The sequence below is a fragment of the Aquila chrysaetos genome, chromosome 9, assembly GCF_900496995.4.
Source record: "Aquila chrysaetos chrysaetos chromosome 9, bAquChr1.4, whole genome shotgun sequence".
Classification (NCBI taxonomy): domain Eukaryota; kingdom Metazoa; phylum Chordata; class Aves; order Accipitriformes; family Accipitridae; genus Aquila; species Aquila chrysaetos.
The window spans coordinates 3,910,121-3,931,218 of NC_044012.1; the positions used below are offsets into that span (position 1 = coordinate 3,910,121).

Sequence of the window (21,098 nt, forward strand, 5' to 3'; positions counted from 1 at the left end):
TGTGCAGCACTTTTGGAGACGATGCAAAGCAGCTCCGATTTCATACTTTACAAAAGGTCTCTTTCGAAATTCAGATTTCACAGAGAAAGAAGCCCCAACGTTGAGACAAACTGAGTGATAAATGTAATTTCCTTGCTGATTTCATGGTGTTTACAGAATTAAAGAAGTGTTTAATCAGATAAACATTTTTGGTCTGTGTTTTGAAACAGCTTGAAGAGATGGCTTTTATATCTGTCTAGATTAAACCAAACAGAGCCTGAGCGTAAGAACAGCTAGGAGACATCTGCCAAATAGAGGGAAATATTTTCCCATTTGTTATACAACATTAAAATCAAGTTATTGAGCAGAAGGTCTATGCATTTACAAGAACTGAAGAACTAAAGTTTATGTTGCCTTCTTATGACTAACGACGTTACTGGATGCGTGTGCATCAAAAGACAACCAGATTTGTGTTTCGACCAATTCTAAAAATTCATTTCCAATATAGAGCTGAGAACACTCTCTTGCCTTAAAAGAGCAGGTCATGCCAGGCTCTTCTCTTGGCTTTGAAATGCATTTGGGTACATGCTGAGGCATAATAACAAAATACGAAATAACATCATTACAACACCTATGGGTTTTGCAAAACATACCATCCTGGATATCAAATGCTCATGGGTACAGCATTTACACTGAAAGTGGGGATCTGTTGGTTTCACAAATTGAACAGGAAAAATTCATCTACCCCAATTTACGCCATATCATTCAAGTCTCAGAACTGTACACACCACAAAGAGCTTCACAAAGGTGAACATGCTTCCTATGTATGCAACCATTCCTAGCAGAAATAAGATTAACTTTATCGCTACTTAACTACTACAGATAAAACAACCAGCACTGCTGTATAAAACAATACACTGCATTTAACTGAAATTTTATTTGAAATGGCGTGTAGTATAGGATGAGATGTGCCAGCACAGGAGCCCCGATTCACTGACTTCTCATAGGTTGCCAGACTTGCAAAACACCTGTGAATGTTTGACCAGCAAACACTAAACCTGCTGTTTTGATTCTCTGGTGGCCTCATTTTCTGCAGCGAGGATCTCTGCCTCTATTTCACGCCCTACTCCAGTCCCCAAAAAAACCTTGATGTCCGGCCAACAAGAACGTCCTCTCCCCAAACGTGACACCACCGTACAACGTCGCCTAGCGCGATGCCCCAGCAGCCTTACACAGCGGTGCTGATGCATGCCGCCTCGTTGGGAAAAGACCAAATTTTCTCTTCTTTTGCCCAGAAAACATCAAACATACGCAAAACCACTCTATCAAAGCCCAGCCTCTCCCCAAAAGATGCAACTTTTAAAACAGTTTCTCGTTTTAAAAGGGTCCAGCGCCTGGACAGTCGCTCACTTCTGAGTCTGCTCGGCAGTGCACGTCCTCACGCCCATCACGGTAGATGCTTCACACCCTAAAAATGCCATCCAGGGCCAGGCCGAGATCCCTACGTCTGCTGTACATTGAGCCACCGCTGTTCTGTGTAGCACACCTCTCGTAAATTGGAAGTTAGAACAGTTTATCATTGCTGAATGCCCCTAGAGAAACAAAAACACGAAACGGAAAGATACAACGCTGAACGGGTGCGATGAGATGCGAACAGCTGAGTCAGAACCTGGTGTCTTTTTTTTTTTTTTTTTTTTCCTTTTCTTTTTTAATTCCCTGAAAGAGATCGGCAAGGAGGGTACGGTCAGAGCTGATACCATCAGAGGAGCCTTCCTGTCTCTGGAGATCAACAGAGCGTTCTCCCAAAGAAAACTGCACCTTCCCTGGGAATTTACTGCTTCACAGCAAAAATTCGGAAAGCGTTTCCATCTGAAGGATTCTTCAAGCTGGAGAAAAAAAGAAAAAAAAAAAAAAAAACACGTAATGAACCAAATGCAAGCACTGCGGGACCCAAAGTGCGATAGACCTACAGGCAACTTCAAATTTCTTTGGGGTGCACTGCTTCAGCATGCTGGCTCTGTGCTGCTGTGGCCCTACCAGGAGCAGGAAAAAGATAAAGGATGAAAAAAGAAGAGGAACAAATCCACAAGTTCGCCTTTGTTTTACGTTTTCAATCCAAATCTACAGTGCTAATGCCAACAAAAGGAGCTGGGAAAAAAACAGCCTCTCTTACAGTGCTAGCTTTTATCCAAGGAACACTGTGCTCCCTTATGCAGAGATTCAGGCATAAAGAGAAACATGTTTTCCTAAAAAACAGTTGTCAAATAGGCTGGCAGCTTCCCAGGGCCTGTCTGGCCCATCTCCTGGTGCTGGCAATGGGAGTAGCCAGATCAGCTCACGTTAAATGACAATAAATATGGATATTCGTTTTCAAACTGCAGAGGTGTCTCCAACAGCTCTGACTCCGAGCTGCTGGGGGTGGCTGTGTGCATGGGGGCAAGGGGTTGTTTCTATTCCCAGCTCTTGTTTCTTCAGCCCTGCTGGGCTGCAAAACCCCAGGAAAAGGGCAAAATTTCATATTCCCGCAAAAAAACCCATTCCAACAAGGGTAAAGACTCAGTAAATCTTAAAGGCAACCTTTTCCCATGCCTATTTGGGTATGTGTCTTTACCAAAGGTTATTTCCAGTGTCCTAAAGGATAAGGTTTTCACCTTGATCTTTGAAAAGCTATTTCACTGTCCGGTGGATCTCACAGCAAGAAGGTGCTCCTTATTGCTGAGTGTAAATAACACTTTCTAAATCTTCATGCTCATCCTTGCTGCGAGAACGTCTTTGGTTTCCCTCACCTCCTAGATCAGCACCGGGTGCTCATATTGCATGTCACTGCTAGAGGTAGAGTTTATTCTTAGCTAGGGCAGAGTTTGCCATCCAAGTAAAACGTTGTCTGTTAGTATAAAAGGTAAGTGAAAGCGAGACAGAGATAGAAGAAAACTCATACGAACAGGAGGTTTTGTCACCTAAATCCAATCTACGTAACTGCAAATCACAGAACTGCAAAATGCTGACCTGGACAGATCTATAAAGAAGCCCATATTTAATGCCTATATCTTTCCTGTCTTAGTCTATTTTTATTTTCTGAGATGCTGTACAGCATGCTGGGATTTCCATTATTAGAATAAAGACAGCAAACTTGTTTGGATTTCTTATGGTGTATTATAGAAGAGAAACTACATAGAGCAGGCAGACCCATGTTAGTAGTGACCACCCCCCCCCCAGTAGTGGGAAATTCTATGTTTGCAAAGATAGCTCTGAGAAATCAGTACCATCACACCGATATCTGAAAAAATGCATCACAGACTGAAACAGAAGTTTCAAATTAGAAAGGACTGAATGAGTGCTGACTTGACCCTTGCAGTCATCTGGAGGTGCAGGATTTTGGAAGCACTGATTTGCAATTCTTCACTGAAACCAGCAAGGTTGGCCCAAAAGAAACCACAAAAATATCTGGACTCGTACTGTAATAAAATATAACAAGGCTTAACAATGTTTCACACCAATCTAAAAGCAGCTCCTTGCTTGCGGAAGGTAAGAGCAGGACAACACGCTCTATTTGTTTGGGTCTCAAAATTCACAGTGACACTGTTAAGTCACGTATTTCCAATCCACCAGCCTTTGTAGCTGATATCTGCTGACTTTGACATACAGCTGAACGCACAGTGGAGAATAAGAGAAAAATACAAAGAAAAAAATCCCACCTCTCAGACTGGACTCCGTTCTTTAAGGAGCCAACATAACTTTTCTTCTTTTCTACAGGCATCACGTCCACAAAACCACCTCTTTCATTTTGAATGACTCCTGCGTGCACCGCGGTTTTGCAGATACTGGAGCTCTGAAAAACATTTGATTATTTTGGCTTACAAACTGTCTATATTTTATATCTGGAGATTTACCGTCTCCATAAGCATCAAGGAAAACCAGGGAATAAATAAATAAATAAATAAATAGAAAGAGTGAAAAAGCTGTGAAACAATTCTGTCCCTCTTATGGACAGTGCAGGGATAAAAGATGTCATGGACCAGATCTTGCAGGTATGTCATAAGCCCCGGCTGTAAGAAGATCCACCACCACCGCAGAGGACCAGCAGCCTTTCCACCACTCCCACCTGCGGTGGAGCTGCGCCTGGGAGATTATCCAGAGCCAAAGCTGAATTGAGGACAACTTTCCAGCCAGTGACTCTTGGGTCTGCACCAGAAAAACCGCTGTGGTGAAACCCTTTGCTAGCGACCAGCCGCCTCAGCAAAGTTTATTCACCCAGTTGCCTGAAAAGCAGACGCTTTTCCTGAATTAAGGTAAATGACCACCAATTATCCAGGACAGTTCACTTCCTCCTTTCTAGGAAAAACAGAAGGGCTGCACCCATTGAGTGGTGTAGTTTTTGGACAGGCATTACCCCATAAGACAACACCAGGTATGGAAGGAGATTAACACTTCTGAAAAGACTAAAGCTTCTCTATTGCACATCACGCCGTTCCCGGCTCTCCAAGATGTGCAGAGTCAGACGAGCTGGAGGAACATGAAACACTAGCAACTGATGACTAAGCTCCCAAAGCATCCAGAGGAGAGAGCAAATGCAGAGAACGCTTAGGCGTAGTATAAACTTGGCCATCGAGTCCCTAGAGGATTTACATACAGCAGGCTGGAATAAAAAAAAACCAAAAAAAAACCCAAAAAAAAACCAACCCAGCTTTGCACAGGGAACAGCAGCGGGTGAAAATCCCAACCCCATAAACTCCCTGATCGCTACAAATCAAAGTACCACAAAACCAGTGCCAAGGGCAAATGTTCCCGTAGCGTACGTACAATACGGATCGTGCTGCTTCATTCTCGCGGCCATATATGGCAGGTTTGCCTTGTCCCCTATATATTTATCACTTTGGATGGCCTATCTCTTGGCAGCTCTCTGAGTTTTGAGTGCCAATTTGGTATTTTGCTTCTATATATGGTCAAGGGAGCAAGAGAACACCGCGTTTGGAAGATATGCTGTGAATTCACCCTAGTATGCAGTGGGAAATCTGTAAATCTAAAATTGGCTCATAAAATTAAACTGTCCTGAATCAATTTGCAACACTCTCCACTGGGAGACATCCTAAACAATGTTCTTTTCAAGGCATTCCTGTTTTTTTTTCCAGGACTTGCTGTTCTGCCTCTGACTCAAAGCTTTGACCAACAGGCTTTTTGTTGCCTTACCCAAACCTCCTTTTATCACTCTGTTGGCTTACAGCCCTCTTATCTCCCAGGCCAGGCATCACTTTGATGAACTGATTGCAGAGCTTTTGGAAGATGAGAATAAGGCCTTCCCCTCAAATTCAGAAGTAGGACAGCTGTACGGACAACGCAACGGCTTTCCACGGCGTAGCCCCTTGGGACGCTCTGAGAGCATTTCCTGACCAAGTGGACTCTGAGGCACACACCATAAAATGACAATACTTTTAGAGTGGGCCATTAGCAATAGTTTGTGACTATGAGCTTAATCACCCATAATTTCCTCATTAGTGTGACTGGTTTAATCATTAAGTTCGTATCTCCTGAGAGCTGAGCCACCCAACTTGCTTTGCTCTGGTGATAAACGCCTGCCTCGTTATGTAGGTGATCTATCCTTCTCCAACTAATTGCCGCACAACTGTGGATAAAAGATCTTATCTCGAGAGCAGAGAGTCATTTTCTCTCCCAGCTGGACAGGACTCCTGAGCGGGGATGGGGACAGGTTTCCCTTGCAGTCTTATGTCACACTAGGAGCCAGGCAGAGTGACAAATGACAGTGTCTCTGAAACTTAAAAGCTCTTTTACAGCCTTGATAAAATACCCCTGGGCGTTCACACAGCTCCAGCATCACCCCAGAACCGGTCCTGTCCGCATTAGCAAGAGATGAGTTTTATTTCCTAGGCACAATCATGTGCTCATAGAATTTTTTTTATTCTCCCTCCCCATTTACATGGCAGTGTAAAGAACTTTGCTGCAATGTGCCGCCAGGGAAAAGAGGCAACAAATTTTCTGTTCCCTAGCCAGCTGCTTCTCGCTACTAGTTTCAGCACTGGGATGATGCTGGATATGTTCCCCCCGTGCCCTCCCTGTGCCACTTTGATCTGCAAACACTGCATGCAGACAGCAAGTCTGTTCTCACCAAAGAGTAATGCCATTCAATGGAAAGACCTGGGATTTGGGCATCAACTTTTCCCATAGCGTATTTTCTCGCATTTTGTTCATTTATCCCAAAATTTAAGGCTCCTCTATGTCCCTGTTCCACAGCCTTACTAATTTCACCACAAACAATTTCCTGCACTGCCTTTTAAAGCAAAGGCTGCCAATATCTCTTTGTGCTTTAAGCCACCAGGAGTACCCAGGAGATAATCTTATAAACACATAATCCAAGATAATTTTATAATGATGAGTTAAAAAAAAAAAGATCAGAAAGCATTTAAAGTGGGTAAAAATCCCTTAAAGCAAACAGAGATAGTGGCTCCTATGCCCCCTGAATAAAAATCAGAATTATCCCACAAAACCTGCCAATTCTTCATGTCACAGCTTTGTTCTTCGTGGCAAAACAAACTTTCACATGCCTTCCTGGGATCATGTAAACGTGAATGCTATCTCAGGCCAGAAGCACAGTGAATCAGGTCATAACACAGACTAGCCAAGCATTTTTGTCATCACAGCTCGGACTACCAACTCCTTACCTGCCAGAGCATTTAGCAAATGGATGTTTTGGAGAGGGTGCTAAAAGGCTAGAGGGCACCTTGCCGGCAGTGCGGACTGGAAATGGGGCAAAAGGCTTCATTTTCTTTTAGATAACTTATTTAAGAAGACACAGCTGGAGCACAAGTCCCCCCAGGGCCATAACGGTGCCACTCTAGACGAAGCCAAAGAGCCCTCCCAGAAGACTAGCACTTGTCTCATCCAGCTTATTGCCTGCTTTAATTATCCCTCGGCCGCAGGCTCAAGTTAATTCACAGCATCCCCTCCTGGAGAGCATCCTGCAGAGCCCACGCTCCCTTGGAAAAGCCTTTTGCCCAAATTCTCCCTGCACGGCACGCGTGTTTCTCTTGTCAGCTTTCCAGCCTGAACGTTTCTCCGCACCAATACCTCTGCCTTTGCAGCACGTTTCACAGCCGCCTCAAACTTTTTTTTCCCAGCTGGTTTCACCCGCTTTGCTACCAACCTTGCACTCTTGTAAAAACCTAAACGTTTTCTTTATTACACCCACATCACCCTTATTAGTACAGTAGTCCAGAAAAATGTTAACCAAACCCTCTAGGAAGTGGCCAAAGACTTTTTTTTTTTTTTCCTATTTTATTTTTCTCCCAAATCACAGTCCATGCTGCCATTTATGAAACAATACCCAGGGGGTACGGTAGGAAATGGAGCTTGCGATTCATTAAAGGACACTAATCCTTTTGCGTCAGCACAAATCAGGAAACAACGCCAGCCCAGGATGCTGGTCCTTGCCTAATACCCTTGTAATCGCAGGCCCCGTTTGGGGGTAATCTGAGGTAGTTTCGTCCTCATAAAAGAGAAAAAACTATTTCCCATTTCCTGCAGGTCAGAGCATGCACAGAGGCAGGTAGCGTAGGGTGGCAGCTGCCCGATAAATTTGCATGTGAGCTAGTCTAGGCCAACCTGTTTGTGCAGCTCTACCTTTTAAAAAAAAATCCGTTTCAGTAGGTTTTTCTTTTAAAATGCTTTCAAAATTTCTTGCCTCAAATTATTGTATGATTTCTACAGGATGTTTTTTCTCAGGAGTCTGCAAAGCTCCACATTGATCCCAATCTGGGGGTCCACAATCTACCGACTGCTTCCCCCAGGCCTTCAGAAAGCACGTTCCTACACACCAGCCAGGGAGCTGGCATTTCGAAACACAATCTCCAATGGAGGAAAAAAAAGAAAAAAAAAAAAAAGGAGGCACCCACAAACAGAAAAACGTTGAAACCCAGTTTTTAGAGGCCTAATATTAAAAGATTTCAAAAAAATGACTCTCTGCCTAGTTTTAGCATCAAGTCTCTGCTCATCGCCGTGAGCAGAGTTTAGAAAAACAAACCAATAAAACCAACTCGCATGCTTTCTTTCCACTGCTCTGCGCTGTGTCGCGACTGCTCAAAAACGCTCTTCAGAAAGAGGAGGACAGGGCAGGGGGAAGAAGGCCTATTTTTGCCAACTATATCGCGTGACCGTATATAATAAAAGCCTTTTGATGCTCATCTATAGATCCCAAAACACTTTGCAAAGGCAGGTAAGGGCTACCATCATTTCACAGCCAGAGCCCCGAAGGCACAGAGCAGTTAAGTGACCTGCCCAAGTCCATACGAATAAATCGATGTCAGAGAGTGGAAGGGCTCCCCAACCTGGTGTCATAGCTGTTGGTGCTACTTCTTCCTCCATCCGCATTTACCCCATCCCCACATCGCAACGACGACGGAGATTTTGACTAAATCGCAGAGTACGACCCCGGCTCTGCGATATGGATGTTGTGATATACAGGGTCATCAAGGAAAGGAGCATACTCATACTCACATCTGCATAAACATTTGTGCCGAACACCGGCGCCCAGTACGATGGCTCGTCTTTACAGTGGGCTGGACAATAAATCCTAGAAAACAATTTATTCATATTTATTCTCTATATCAAGGCTCAACAGGAAAGCAAGCTGCATTCTTGGGACATTTCAAGTGCCTGCATCTGGTCTGCAGGTGGCAACAGTGAATTTAATTATTTGTTCCCCTCAGATGACATTTGGTAGTTACTGCAGAACTGCAAATAGAAGCGTTTAGACCAGTAGAAGAGGGATTGGTCTTTTATGACATTTTCAAAGGGGAGTACTTACGTTTTTGCACAGTGCTGTGCACGTCATTATTTGCACGTGCTTGTGCCCCCCCCCCGCCACGACTTACACCTGCACAAAGCAGCCTTCTAGAACAAACTTCGTCCACGTTTTAAGGTGGAAAGGAAAACCACGTCCAAAAACCAGCAAGTGCAGGAGAATAAAGACAGAGCGCGAAGCCGCACGCTCTTACATAGGGGTGTGCTGAAACGGGATCACGTAGCCCGACTTATACGTTACTGAAGCAGTCAGAAATCTTTTCTACGCGATGCCAAGCAAAGCACGGTGGCAGGAGGAAACACGCCATTCCCAGCCCTCTCCTCCAGTTCATCTGGTCAAATCAGCTCCGTTCCCGCTAGCCCGCAGATTTGGGGACCTCAGCATCCTCCCCGCCCAGAGCAGAGCGGGTTTAAGCTGAACTTAAGCAGGCTCGGGCTCGCGGCACGCAGTTACCTTGGGCAATGGGTCGCCGGTTTTTTGAACTGGCACAGCTCAGCTACTGTAGTATAGCAATCCAGCGTCTGTGCTGCGGAGAGAAATAGGGAAAGGCAAATTACTAGAGCTAATAGCTCAGGCAGCTGCAGAAAACACACGACGCATCTGGAGGTCCGCTTTACCAGCGGCATGCACCCCGGAGAGGGCTGAGCAGCTCTCCAGCAGAAATTCTGCTACCATCCTACGACGTGGCCTTAAAAAGGTCACAGCTTTCAAAAGAGAAAAGCAGCCGATCCACAAGACGGTGCAGTTTTCCTACAGTTCCGGACGTGGAGCGCAAATAACCTGGCACCTGTAGTTTTCCCTGAAAGTGGCTCAAGTGGATCTAACCAAAATGCTGATTATATGGAGGAGGAGGAGGAGGAATTATTCAAAGACATTCACAGAGTGGGAATTGTTTAAAAAGTAGGACTCCACATTATTTATTTATATGCTCATCGTAAATATGACGACTCACTGTTATAAACTAATTTCGTATGTATTATGTGTTTCATTATACTATTGCACTATTATATTAGGTACTATATTTTTTTTTTATCCAGTGTTCACTCTAGACTGAGGCTTTCATACAAGGATGGCTCATCTTCCATCACTTTATTATCAGCAGCTTGTGACACTGCAGCTAACGTTTGGACCCGGCCGTGATCCACCACCAGATGCTGCTGGAAATGGCCCATCATCACCTTTTTCTGTACCTTCCTCTTAGATCCGCACAGAAAAATGAGGTGGTTGATGGTGCAGTTGCCCATAGCGGGTGATGGATCACCACTCTAGGGTTTAGTTGTGGTACTGAGCCATTTTGCGTGACCACTTAAAATGAAAAAGAGCGCTGTAAGGAATGACGTTTTCAAGTATCCCATAAAACTCTAGCAACAATGGTTTCTTCTCAACTTTTAAAACTTACTTGTGACTTTGGAAACCATGAATGCATTTGAAGGCTTACTCTTCCTGCAAAACAAGCAAACGAAAACATTTATTAAAAAAATAAGCAGACTAGAATTACTTGAATCACTGTGCCTACATACGAGTAGCAAAGACGACTGAACGTCTGCATATACTTAAAGCAAATGCAAAAACTTTTTCATGAAGGTAGTACCTAAAAGACTCCACGCCGTTCCTGGTAGACTTCACAAAAGCCGGGGTCCTCCCCTTCCTCGTGATATCAACCAGTCCTCCTTTATTGTCCAGGATGCCGTAATGAATTGCAGCACGACATATGCTTGATGACTGACAAGAGTACAAATACAAATAGTATGTGAAATAAATCTCATTCACAGAGCAACGCTGACCAACCGCTGTGCAAAAAATGAAGAAGAAATGAAACCACCACCAAAGTGCCAAATGGAAAATAAGCTGAGTACACTCCTTTGGAATCTGGTTGTTAAATCTTACTCTCCCAACACAGCCTTATTCTTCTATTATTATTTTTATTATTTTAAGCACTGCCTGGTTGAATGGCAAGCTTTTTTTAAATAACAAAACCGTACATTTAGATACAATTTAGAAGAAAAGCAGCATTGGAAATTAACAACCAGTATGAAATATTTCCAGTTCTCAACAAAATATTCAAACCCAAAATATTTCTGCTGAAACCACTTGGAGGAGGCGGCTGTCTGCAATCACAGAAGTTGCAGGGCAAATATGTATCATGGGCGATGCAGTCATGCACCAACAGTCAGAATGGGGAAAGCAAAAACATGCTTTAACACAAAACCCCTTTTATCTTCAAGCTTTCTTCACCCCAAAAGTAGTTTTGATGGGAAAACAGTGCCGTGCTTTATAAATAAATTATCCTCCTAATTCAAGATCCAGCAAATCAGCCCAAAATATTATTTAGTTACAACGTTTAACAGTGTTTTTCGTATAAAGTTTCTGTTCAGCATGACAGCTGCCCACACTAAAGAAGAGATCTTTGTAAGAGCTGTCTGTTGATCCCCATCCCTCACTTTCCATGGGTTTCATTGCATATTAAGGGCATTCATGATAAAATCATGTCTGGAATCCCTTTGCCTTTCCAGACTGCTGGTTTTTTTCATCACTAAGGTGAGGAAAATACAGATAATCTTTCTTAGCACCCTTTTACAGCACCACAACTGGAGAATACAAAAAGCCAAATTACACTAGAATTGTTGGCATTTCCCATTTCTGTTATTACCGCTAACTCCCCACAAATTACATCTATGAGCTATTAAAAGGTACTTACACTCTCATAATAAAATGTTCCAAAGATCTTTCCCTTACTGTACAAGCAGCCAGCTGGGCACAAATACCTAGTAAAGATATATATCTTTGAGGGTGGCGAAAAAACAATTCAAGAAAAACAGACTTTGACTCTATTTCATTTAATAGTCATTCCATTCATTTCACGTAACTCTTCCATTTAAAAACAAGATTGCAAAATAGCTACTTTTTAAAACAGTTTCTCCACCCTCCTTAAAAGCCCAACCAATATTTAGATTCTGTGGATTTGGTTTTTCTCCAAGTGATAAACTGTCCCGTTCTTTGCAGAAACCTTAACCAGAAGTTCTTGACTGGCTGGGAGGGAACAAGCCATGAATTATTGGTCTGGCTTGGACAGTGGTGGAATGCATGAAAAAGGCTCAAAAATTACTCTGCCAAAATTTATTAAATTACTTTGGACACCCGAAACTGTGGGTCATCATGGCTGAGTAAAATAAACTGAGTCACCTTATTGCTAGGCTTGGCTGAAGGCTTTGTATTAAGAGAAATTAAGGCTTTTTTTTTTTTTTTTTTTTTTTTTTTTTTTTTAAAAAAAAGACCTACCTAGATAGTCACAAAAAATACATAGTATAGCCTATGTTTGCGAGAACTGGACAATTTTTAGGCCACTTTTTCCCGCAGTGCTCCAAGAGGTATCAATAAAACACTACCTGTTGCATGTTGAGCCTCTGCATTTGTCTCTCATCTTGGTTTCACAGGTAATGACTTGTGCTGAGGAGAAAAAAAATAAAATAAATTAATATTTTAAAAAGGAAAGAGATTGCCACAGCCTGCTCTTGAGCTACGGAGATGAGCAACCGCCATGCATCTTTCCTGGAGGTCTTTGGTGCAGGAAGATAAAAGCTTATCACAGACCAACCCAGCCTGGAGCGGTTTGTGCCTCTTTAGCCCTTCACCTGAGACAGGTGTCTTTGGAAATATTAGCAAGGAAGAAACATCTGACAGCTGAAGGCTTTGATTTACAGCCTCAGGTCTGCAGCCAGAGCTCTCATTCTCCATTTAATTACAGACTCTCAAGATGCTGGTAGATAAACTTGAAAAGGATGCATTGGCTTGCCTCACCTTGTTTTTACAATAAGTCTCTTTTAATTAACAGCAATTAGAGAACAACTGAGGAAGTACTACCAGCTCCACAAATAACTTCAGAAATCTTCCCAAGGAAAAAAATAAAAAGGAAACAAACTGAAAAACTCAGAAAAGCTGCAAAGGGGATAACTGCTGAGCGTGGAGTATTTTAAACGGGAAATAAAACCAATATTTCCTAAATTGATTACTGATCAGGGGACCTTCGGTCTTCATCGATACTCCCTTAAGATGGCTTAAAAGACCAAATAACTACCGCAGATTGACGTGCAGAAGGCACGAGTGGCTTTTGAAAGGTTTGCTCCCTGCTTCTGGCAGGCTTCTGCTATAATTAACAGCGAATTTTCGCACAGGTTACCTCCCCCTCCACTCAAACATCCTCCCAGTTATTTTTTCCCCGAGCCTTCTCACCGCTTTCCACACCTTTTCCCATAAAGGTACTTGAAAACTTATAGGAGCTGAAAAAGAAAGAGGCCATCTTACTCATGTAGGAGTCTGGGATGATTTTCTTGGGTTTGCTGGGTTTGCTTTCCGGAGGATGGAACCGCACCGGCTTTTGCTCCGCCACCTGCGAAATCTCCACTTCGTTAGTCTCATCCGTCTCAGTGATGACGGGATCTTCGTAACGGTAATCTTGTTAGAAGAGGGGATTAAAAATAATTACAACGTGTTCGCATTGATGGGGAAGTCAGACAGGTTCAAGAATTTGAGGGAGGCGATTTGGTTTGACTAGGATCTGGTTTTAAATAGTTGGAAACTCCAAAATGCCAGTGAAAGGCAGCGCGGGACTATCGCCAGGGGAGGTGCGGCACCGGGAGGGGAGATCTGCTCCTCTCCCGCTTCTCTGCGCATGAAGTGGCATTCAGAGCATCTTACAATAAAGGTTTGAAACGAACCCCGCTAATCACCGATATAAAGTGCTGATATTTCGTCTTCTGCTTCCCATACAGCTCTTTCTCTCTGCAGGAAAACACAAATTTGCTAAAGGGCTCGTGCAAAGAGGGCCCTTGTATTTAGGAAGGTGGCCGAAACCTCTTCTCCTCCCACCTAGGTTTGCTTTTCCAAACCACCCCACCAGCACGGCTTCAGCCGATCCTCCGGTAAAGCACGGGTTCTGTCCCGGCTTCAGCGGGTTTATCCCTCGCTTTACCTCCGCCGGAGAAACAAGCTGCCTGCTGTTGCAGCCGGGCAAAGGGATTTGGGAAACTGTGCCAGCAAAATTTATTCCGCTTTGGCCGGTCCTACCCGAAACCGCCGTGCTGCTTTCGTCCTCAGTAACGAGGAGAGGAACGATGCAAACGAAGGGATGATGGATGGTGGCTCCGAGAAGGCTTTCTGCCTCTCGCTGTACCACCGGGACGTCCCCTCTCCTCTCCCCGCTGCAGCCCACCTGCAAACTGGGGTTCTCCCCCCGAACCCCACAGGCTAAAAACGCTAAACCCAACGTTGCAGCAAAATAAACGTCTGCTTTGGGCAAGTCTCCAGGGAACCTGCCTGTTTCCGAGAGCCCAGTTCTCTGCGAAGCAAAACACGTGGGAGAAGAAAAAGGCCCTCAATGCGCCATCCCAGAAAATCCTGCGTGCTAGCGGGGTAGCGCTGCTTCACCGGAGGTTTCAGCGTTAATATTTTTCACTCTATTGACCTCTATTCCGAGAAAACTCCACAGGTCAGGAAAAACCGTCCACGATCCCCTCCTCTTCTCCAAGAGGCACGAATCGCTGTATTCATTTCGCAGCCGTGAAAACCAAGGTGGGGAGAGAGGGAAACGCTCCGTCCCCGGCCCCCGAAGGAGCGGGGCAGGCGGCCAAGCTCTGCCCACCCACGTCGCCTCTGGTAAGCGCTGGAGAACATTCCCTTCCCAAACAAACCCCGCGAGGACGGGATCGCTCCTGCCTGCAGCCTGCCAACAACTCAAAATCCCACCGGAGCTCCCGAGCCAAACCCATGTAAGCTCAGAGCAGTTTCCCCCCTCCCCGATCCAAGCGCTCGCTCTCATTTTCACCGGGGAAAACGCGCCGAAACCGAGCTCCAGATTTTAAGCAGTTCAGGGCTTTTCCGTTTCAGCAGCGGCCGCCGATTTACCACGTGTCGTGATGTCGAAATAGCAAGGATGGCTAATTAAAAGGCACGTAAAGCTGCGGCTGCTTCTAATTAAAAGTTTCCAGGCGTAAGTTTGCGCCAGCCTTTTCCCTCCACCACGTACCTTTGTAGCAGAGGTTGTTCTGGCAGCCTCCTCCGTAGCTCGGCGGGCATTCGGAGCAGGGGCGGCCGGTCTTATACGGGGCTTCTCCGATCCAGTTACCCCTGCAAGCACAGGAGCAATTTACACCCATCAAACGCCCAAATACCCATCCAAGCCCCCGAGACCGCCTGGCCCTAAGGGAGTGGGGAAAACGGGGGTTTTTGCTGCGCTCATCCTCGGACGAGGGGCCGTAAATGGGGAAAAGACGGCCTGTCCCCAACTCTTTCCATCCTTGTGCTGCCTGTGGTTCTCCAGCGATCGCTCGGCCGCTGCCTGCCTGCTGCCTCCATCTGCCTGACACTCGCCTTCACCTCTCTCGGTCATCAGAGCCACAAGTCTCCCACTATTTTCCGCAAACCCCCCAGGCAGCTGTATGGGACATGCTGGAGCACAGCTCTTACCATTTAAAAGCTGCTCCGTTTTCCGTATGGAACCATTTCCAAACGGAAAAACACCAGAAATACACGGACCCTCACGCCAGATCATCTGGGAAGCAGAACGGCGCTTCGCGCTCTCTCCTCGCTCAAGGTGGCCGTCCTCAAGTCCCCAGTTTTGCCTCCGAAGCTGCAAAAACGTCGTCCTGGCCCAGAGCAACTAAGCAAAGACTAAACAACCAGCCTAGGCAAACCTCGTAAGAAAAACGTTCCTCCTCATTTCACCTCCAAGATGACATTTTTAGGGTTTTACTTAAATAAATGCCGTGCAATATCGCTTTTGCGTTAAACTTCTGTATAAATACTGCAATCTCATGTAAACAGAAGTAGATCAATGGATTACTGCGTTCTCCACAAGAAACTACCCAGAAACAAAAGCCCTTTTTGGCACTCCATACTGCAAACTTTAGGGGCTTGAAGGAGCCGGAGTTCAGCCCGTGGCTACGAACCCTTGGGTTATTGCTCTTTCAGCTGTCTCCACCTATAAGGCTAGATGAGGACAATGCGCACTGATGCCAGAGAGAAAAGATTAACCAGAAACTGCAGAAATAGAGTATTTTTCCATCCAGCAGCCCTGAATGGATGACGTGCACATAGCCCAGCCTGCTGTGGGAGCTCCATGGGCGATGGTGTGATCCCTTACGAGGAGCAGGTTATTAAATCCCACCGAAGCACAGCGTGCTCGGTATCTAACGTGGGGAGAGGGGCTTCGACAACCCACCCATAGAGCTCTGCCTGGATCGTGCCATGAGCTGCCAGCTCTATGCCCGCACACCTTTTTTTCTCCGCATTATTCTGCCCTATGATCTTCAGAAGTCAGACGCTCCCCAAGCCACTCCATTTGTATATAGTGATTTCCCTATTCCATTTTGGTTTTAAGTTTTAAATTGCCAAGGACTTGGAGTGGGAATGTTTCTCCTATTAGTCATTAAAGCAGAAAATATTAATTGCCATTGCCAGGGAGGAAACTCCTCCTGGGTGTAGTAGTCGAGAAAGGTGATTTTCATTTTGAAAATTAATCAAACCACCGAGCCAGCTAAATCTTGACTGATGCAGTTATTTCACTTTTTTTTTTTTTTTTAAGCCACGGGGACCTCACCGGCTCCGAGATTTATCTCTTTGCGGCTCCTTGCAGCGGGGCCCCAGCTCGCTTCGCCCCCACCAGCGACTGCCGCGGGGCTGGCTTTGCACTTTACGTTTAAACCAGCAGATTTCCGAGGGGAACGGGACCGAAAACGCCTTACGATACGGCAGCCTACCTGGCCGGCTACGACGGCTGCTGCTGGAGCCGCGCTGAGCGGCGTTAATCACCGCCCCATCTCTCCTCCCGCCCTCCGAGCAGCAGAGCGAGCGAGCGAGCCCCGCTCGGCAGCTCACGCCAGCTCCGTCCTGGCCATCTCCTGCTCCTCCTTCCCATGGCAGGAACATCAAAGCTCCGGCCTGGCCCCGGCCCCTCATTCAGTTTTCCAGGCAACGCTCAGAAGTCTCGAACCGGCTGCCGTCGAAAGAGAAAATTTAAAGCCACAACCACCGGTCTAGACTGCCTGAAATCTTTTCCCCAGATCCTGGGCTAGTTAAGCAAGCTGCCAGTTTTAGGAAAGCTGGAGAGAGCCCAGCTCATCTGCCTTACTTCGGCGAGTAGTTGCAGACCAGGTAGACGGCGTTCTCCCAGATTTCGCCCCAGACGTTCATCTGCTCGCAGACGTTCACGGCACAGCCGATCTTGTTCGTCGTGGCCCAGACTATCTGCAAGCGCAACGCAGTTATTAAAAACGAGCAGACGAGCCCTCTGCGGGCACGCGTTGCGGTGTGGGACGAAGAGGGTAGAGGTACAAAAGCCCTCCGTCTCCTTTACCTGGGTGTAATGCGTGCACATCGAGCCAGTGCATTTCTCGGGGCACCACGGGTTGCACTCGTGGGGATACGGGTATGTGTAATCTTTAACTTCGTCATACCAAGACTGGACGTGGAAAGCCGGAGACCGATACCTGAAGGAACAAAGACAGTTTAAATCACAGAGTTCTGGTAGAAGTTTTCAAACAATACCCGTAGCCTCCTGCCGTGTTGGAAGCTCAGGTTTTTTCACTACAAGTTTTGCTGATTTTTAAATAAAAGTTTCTTAAGGCAAGTTCCGTTCATTGAGAAGGTGTTGCTTAAAGAACCCAGTAACACGGTCTAACGAACAGAAAAAAAAAAAATCTCATTGAAAGTGTTAAAGATGATTTTTTTCCCCCAAGATTCACAGCCCGGTCTCACTTTCTGTATTATTTATAGGTTTGACATGCCCTTCAAGTGCCGCTGACCTGAAATGTCCTCCTGACTTTTCCACACAACTACAAAAAACTTCTAGTTTGGCGGAAAGTTGTATTTTGAAAGTAAACAGAAGTTAAGGTTTGCCAAACATCTTAAACCGAAAGCCATCGTGTACCTATTTCACCACCAGGCAATTTGCTAAATCTGGAAGGACGCTAGCAGTTAATACTGTAAGACCTTTGAAAGCGAGTGGGCTTTTTCACACTCACATCACACCCAGAGTTAGCGCAGAATAGCTGGTGCACTACACACGTACACATTTTTTTTTTTTGCAGCAATTTCCCTCTGCACCAAGCCCCCACGTACGCCGCGTGTACTTTGTGCAAACTATGCACCAGATATTGCAGTCTGTGGCATTGCTGATGCTACTTGTGCCATTTGGGAGAACACAAACGGTGTTAAAACTACCTATAGAAACTCATAGGCATTTTGCTTGCTACGTACACAGTGAGCAAACGGAGCAACCTGCAAATTTTGTATCAGAGCAGCACTTCAAACCCACTGCTTTTTATTGCTTTCAACAGCTCACATGAAGCAAGCGGCCAGAAATATAAATGATATCATTACCAACTGGAGTTTGGTCTTTCAGCCAACTCTTCATTAAAAATCATTCATTAGAAGTATTTTAAAAACATTAATGTCATGATGTCATTAAGTGAATACTTTCCGAATCCTATTTTACAGGAGAGGAAATTGAGGCAATCAAGTTATGGCCCGTTCCTGAAAAAACTGAGATAAATCTGATTTCTTTTTCCTCTCGGTGACTGCAAAGGGAGCAAGATTGGATCTACCTCCATCAGTAACCCATGGCCATCTTGAACGCTTGTAGGAGAGCCAAGAACAGCACGATCTTTTGACTTTGTTTCCAATGGATTAACCACTCTACTTTCCAATCATTATTTAATTCTGCCAATAAAAATGGGCCCGAATTTTATATCGGGCTAATTTCACACTAGCAAATTTCCATTGCTTTCAACCAAGCTCCACCCGATTTACACAAACGTAACTGCACTTCCACCCATTAGGGCTCCTGAGCACATACAAAATGTTTGCTGTACAAAGCAGGTTTAACCTATAACAGGCTTAATGATAGGGGCTTAACAATAAACAAATTTCACCATGAGATGGAGAGGCAAATCCAGTTGGAAGCCTTTCCTAACTGGGACAACAACTCTAGGTTAAAAACTTCCCCAGGAAGTTGAAAAAAAAAAAAAAAAAATCTGCGTTTCCAGTAAAGTGAAATGAGGATCTGGATAAATATTTATGGGAAATACAGCAAGAGATAATTAAGTTCTGAACTAGCAGCTGAGTCCAGACATTGTTCCTGAGAAACTTCAGCTTTCAGCCGGTTCTCAGCACAGTGCCAGAAACCCCCCTGAAACAGCAGATTTAGGAGCAGGGCTTAGGACTTCTGTAGCTGTTCTCTTTAAGGACTAAGAGTGATCTTAAGCACGTTACAGCTGCGTTACCCAGAGATACAGATAAATGGAGTAACCCACATCAATGCTGGTTTGCTGGGAACAGTCAGCCGAAGGTGGCTGCAGATGTTATCGCTATAACCATTTCACCGAAGCAACAGCAATTAGCGATCCTCGGCTTTTCTCCCGTCTCCCCAGTGCTCTACTAAGCATCAACAAGGCACACCTTTCCAACTGGTTCTAAAGGAGGCTCCATAAATTGCTCTTTGCAATGAGCTTGGAGCACCTCAACTCTTACCTGCCCCAGTGAACCGCCAAGTTCTGTCCAATTGACCTGATGAGGGCACTAGGTCCATGGTCCCAGATGCACTGCTGAGCCCAAGCGTGGGCTGATCTTTCCAGCTCGTCATCCCAGGTCTTCAGGGTGCGGGGAGAGAAAAGAACAGGTCAATTCATCATCTCAAGCTTATTAGATCAAGAGACTCAACCAACAGCAGTTAGTGGGGAAGGACTAAAGGACAGCTCACCCCTGGCATCCGGCCTGTCTTTGTGAAGCCAGCACGTCTCAGTGATGTGCCCTAACCTAAAAGCAAGTTTGTCAGGACGTCCCCCCACCACGGAAATGCAGGGCACTAAAGGGTCTCTTATTTTTCCTGCTTGATGCCACGCTTCTTAGGAGATCTTTGCATAGGTCAGCAGAAAACACACCTGGGAAGACCTTGAGAACCCCTCTAAGACTACCCACCCTAAAACACAAGATATTCTTCGCAGATGTTTTTCTAATCTGTTCAGAAAAATCCCCCAAACCATCAAGGATGGAGATCCTAGCACTTCCTCATGACACCCATTTCTGAGATCTGCAAGAATTCTAACATGCACGAACTCTGATGAAGTTCAGCACTATTTTCCATCCACTGTCTTTACTATCAGGACATTTCCAGGCTTTCCCATGAAGTGGAACTCCGACAGTGGATGTGCTCCTGCCCTCCACTACTGACACAGCTGGAGATTTTTGGCCCAACCTCTTAATCAAGGGGTGTGGGTCTGAGTCTCCCGGTCCCATCTCCCCTCCTCCTTCCAGAATAACTGCCGAGTCCACCAACGGATCCAGTCAAATTTAACAGAGGTGGCAAAATCCCAGAGCTGTTAAGCTAATACCACTCTCACTGAAAGAGGCATCGGGTTAGAAGTGACAAATCCCATTTATGTTCCCACTGAGGGAAGGACATTGGTGTGACATCAGTCCTCATTGAATATCACCCAGCTGTAAGCCAAACGAGAGCTCAAACTCGATACAAAGGCAAATCGGAAAGCAAGCTTCACTGGCTCCACTGCCCAGGAGTGTATTTGTTTTAAAGGCCAGACTTGCCGGACCCAGTAGACAGTACCCTGAATTCATTGTGTAATTACTGACAGCTGGTCTATTCAGAACAGTCCTTAGAGGATAATTTGTTGGGATTAAAATATTACCGCACATTCCTACAAATAAAACCAAAGAGAAGAGAGGTCTTGTAATGTGTCTCCAGCCCATTCACGTACCAGCGCAAGATTATGTCCTCTTTGGACGTTTACCATCACAACCAGCTGGTCTTTCCAAGTCCTGTCGTCTCCACAAGAAAAGGAACTTCTGATCTCAAACGTATCAAAGGACCTGTCAGAGCCCATTTGGAGGACTGGAGGGCCTTTAGGCTCTCAAACACATTCAAAAAGCAACAAGTGCTCATTCCGAGTAAGTATCTGAAGACAGTCTCGGGCAGTTATAACTGGGATGGGGAGGGACCGCATGTCCCTGGCTAAGACGACAGGAAAACGCAGTGTCTCCTGGAACTCGGTGTGTCTACACTATCTTTGTAAGGCAAACATGAGCTCATCTAACTGAGCTAACAGCCCAGACCTCTGAGAACAGCTTATCATTAAGCATGCTCAGCAACCCAAATTCCAACAACATCCCAGAGCTGCTCTGAGCTCATCAGCCTGGCTTTGAACTGACCGGTGGCCAAGAAAATTCACATCAGTCTGCAAAACCCTGTGCGGACAAAGCTCTGACAGAGGGAATAAAACCATTTTCCGTCTCAGCCCTC

The 21,098-nt window shown here is 45.4% G+C and overlaps 1 protein-coding gene across 6 annotated transcripts in view; it reads right to left on the reverse strand.

Moving 5' to 3' along the window:
• Positions 1 to 897: 897 nt before the first annotated feature.
• The window catches only part of CRISPLD2 (cysteine rich secretory protein LCCL domain containing 2), a 29,386-nt gene continuing 9,185 nt past the window's right edge, over positions 898 to 21,098 (reverse strand). For all 6 annotated transcript variants that reach the window (XM_030026035.2, XM_041126163.1, XM_030026034.2 and 3 more), the window contains 13 exons: positions 19,316 to 19,434; positions 17,142 to 17,274; positions 16,917 to 17,032; positions 14,814 to 14,914; positions 13,094 to 13,243; positions 12,178 to 12,238; positions 11,490 to 11,556; positions 10,383 to 10,513; positions 10,191 to 10,234; positions 9,245 to 9,317; positions 8,485 to 8,560; positions 3,675 to 3,808; positions 898 to 1,865 (listed from right to left, as the gene is read on the reverse strand). In XM_030026035.2, coding sequence (XP_029881895.1) covers positions 1,811 to 1,865; positions 3,675 to 3,808; positions 8,485 to 8,560; positions 9,245 to 9,317; positions 10,191 to 10,234; positions 10,383 to 10,513; positions 11,490 to 11,556; positions 12,178 to 12,238; positions 13,094 to 13,243; positions 14,814 to 14,914; positions 16,917 to 17,032; positions 17,142 to 17,274; positions 19,316 to 19,434 — 1,260 coding nt within the window. In that variant the 3' untranslated portion in view covers positions 898 to 1,810. The remainder of the gene's footprint in view (positions 1,866 to 3,674; positions 3,809 to 8,484; positions 8,561 to 9,244; positions 9,318 to 10,190; positions 10,235 to 10,382; positions 10,514 to 11,489; positions 11,557 to 12,177; positions 12,239 to 13,093; positions 13,244 to 14,813; positions 14,915 to 16,916; positions 17,033 to 17,141; positions 17,275 to 19,315; positions 19,435 to 21,098) is intronic.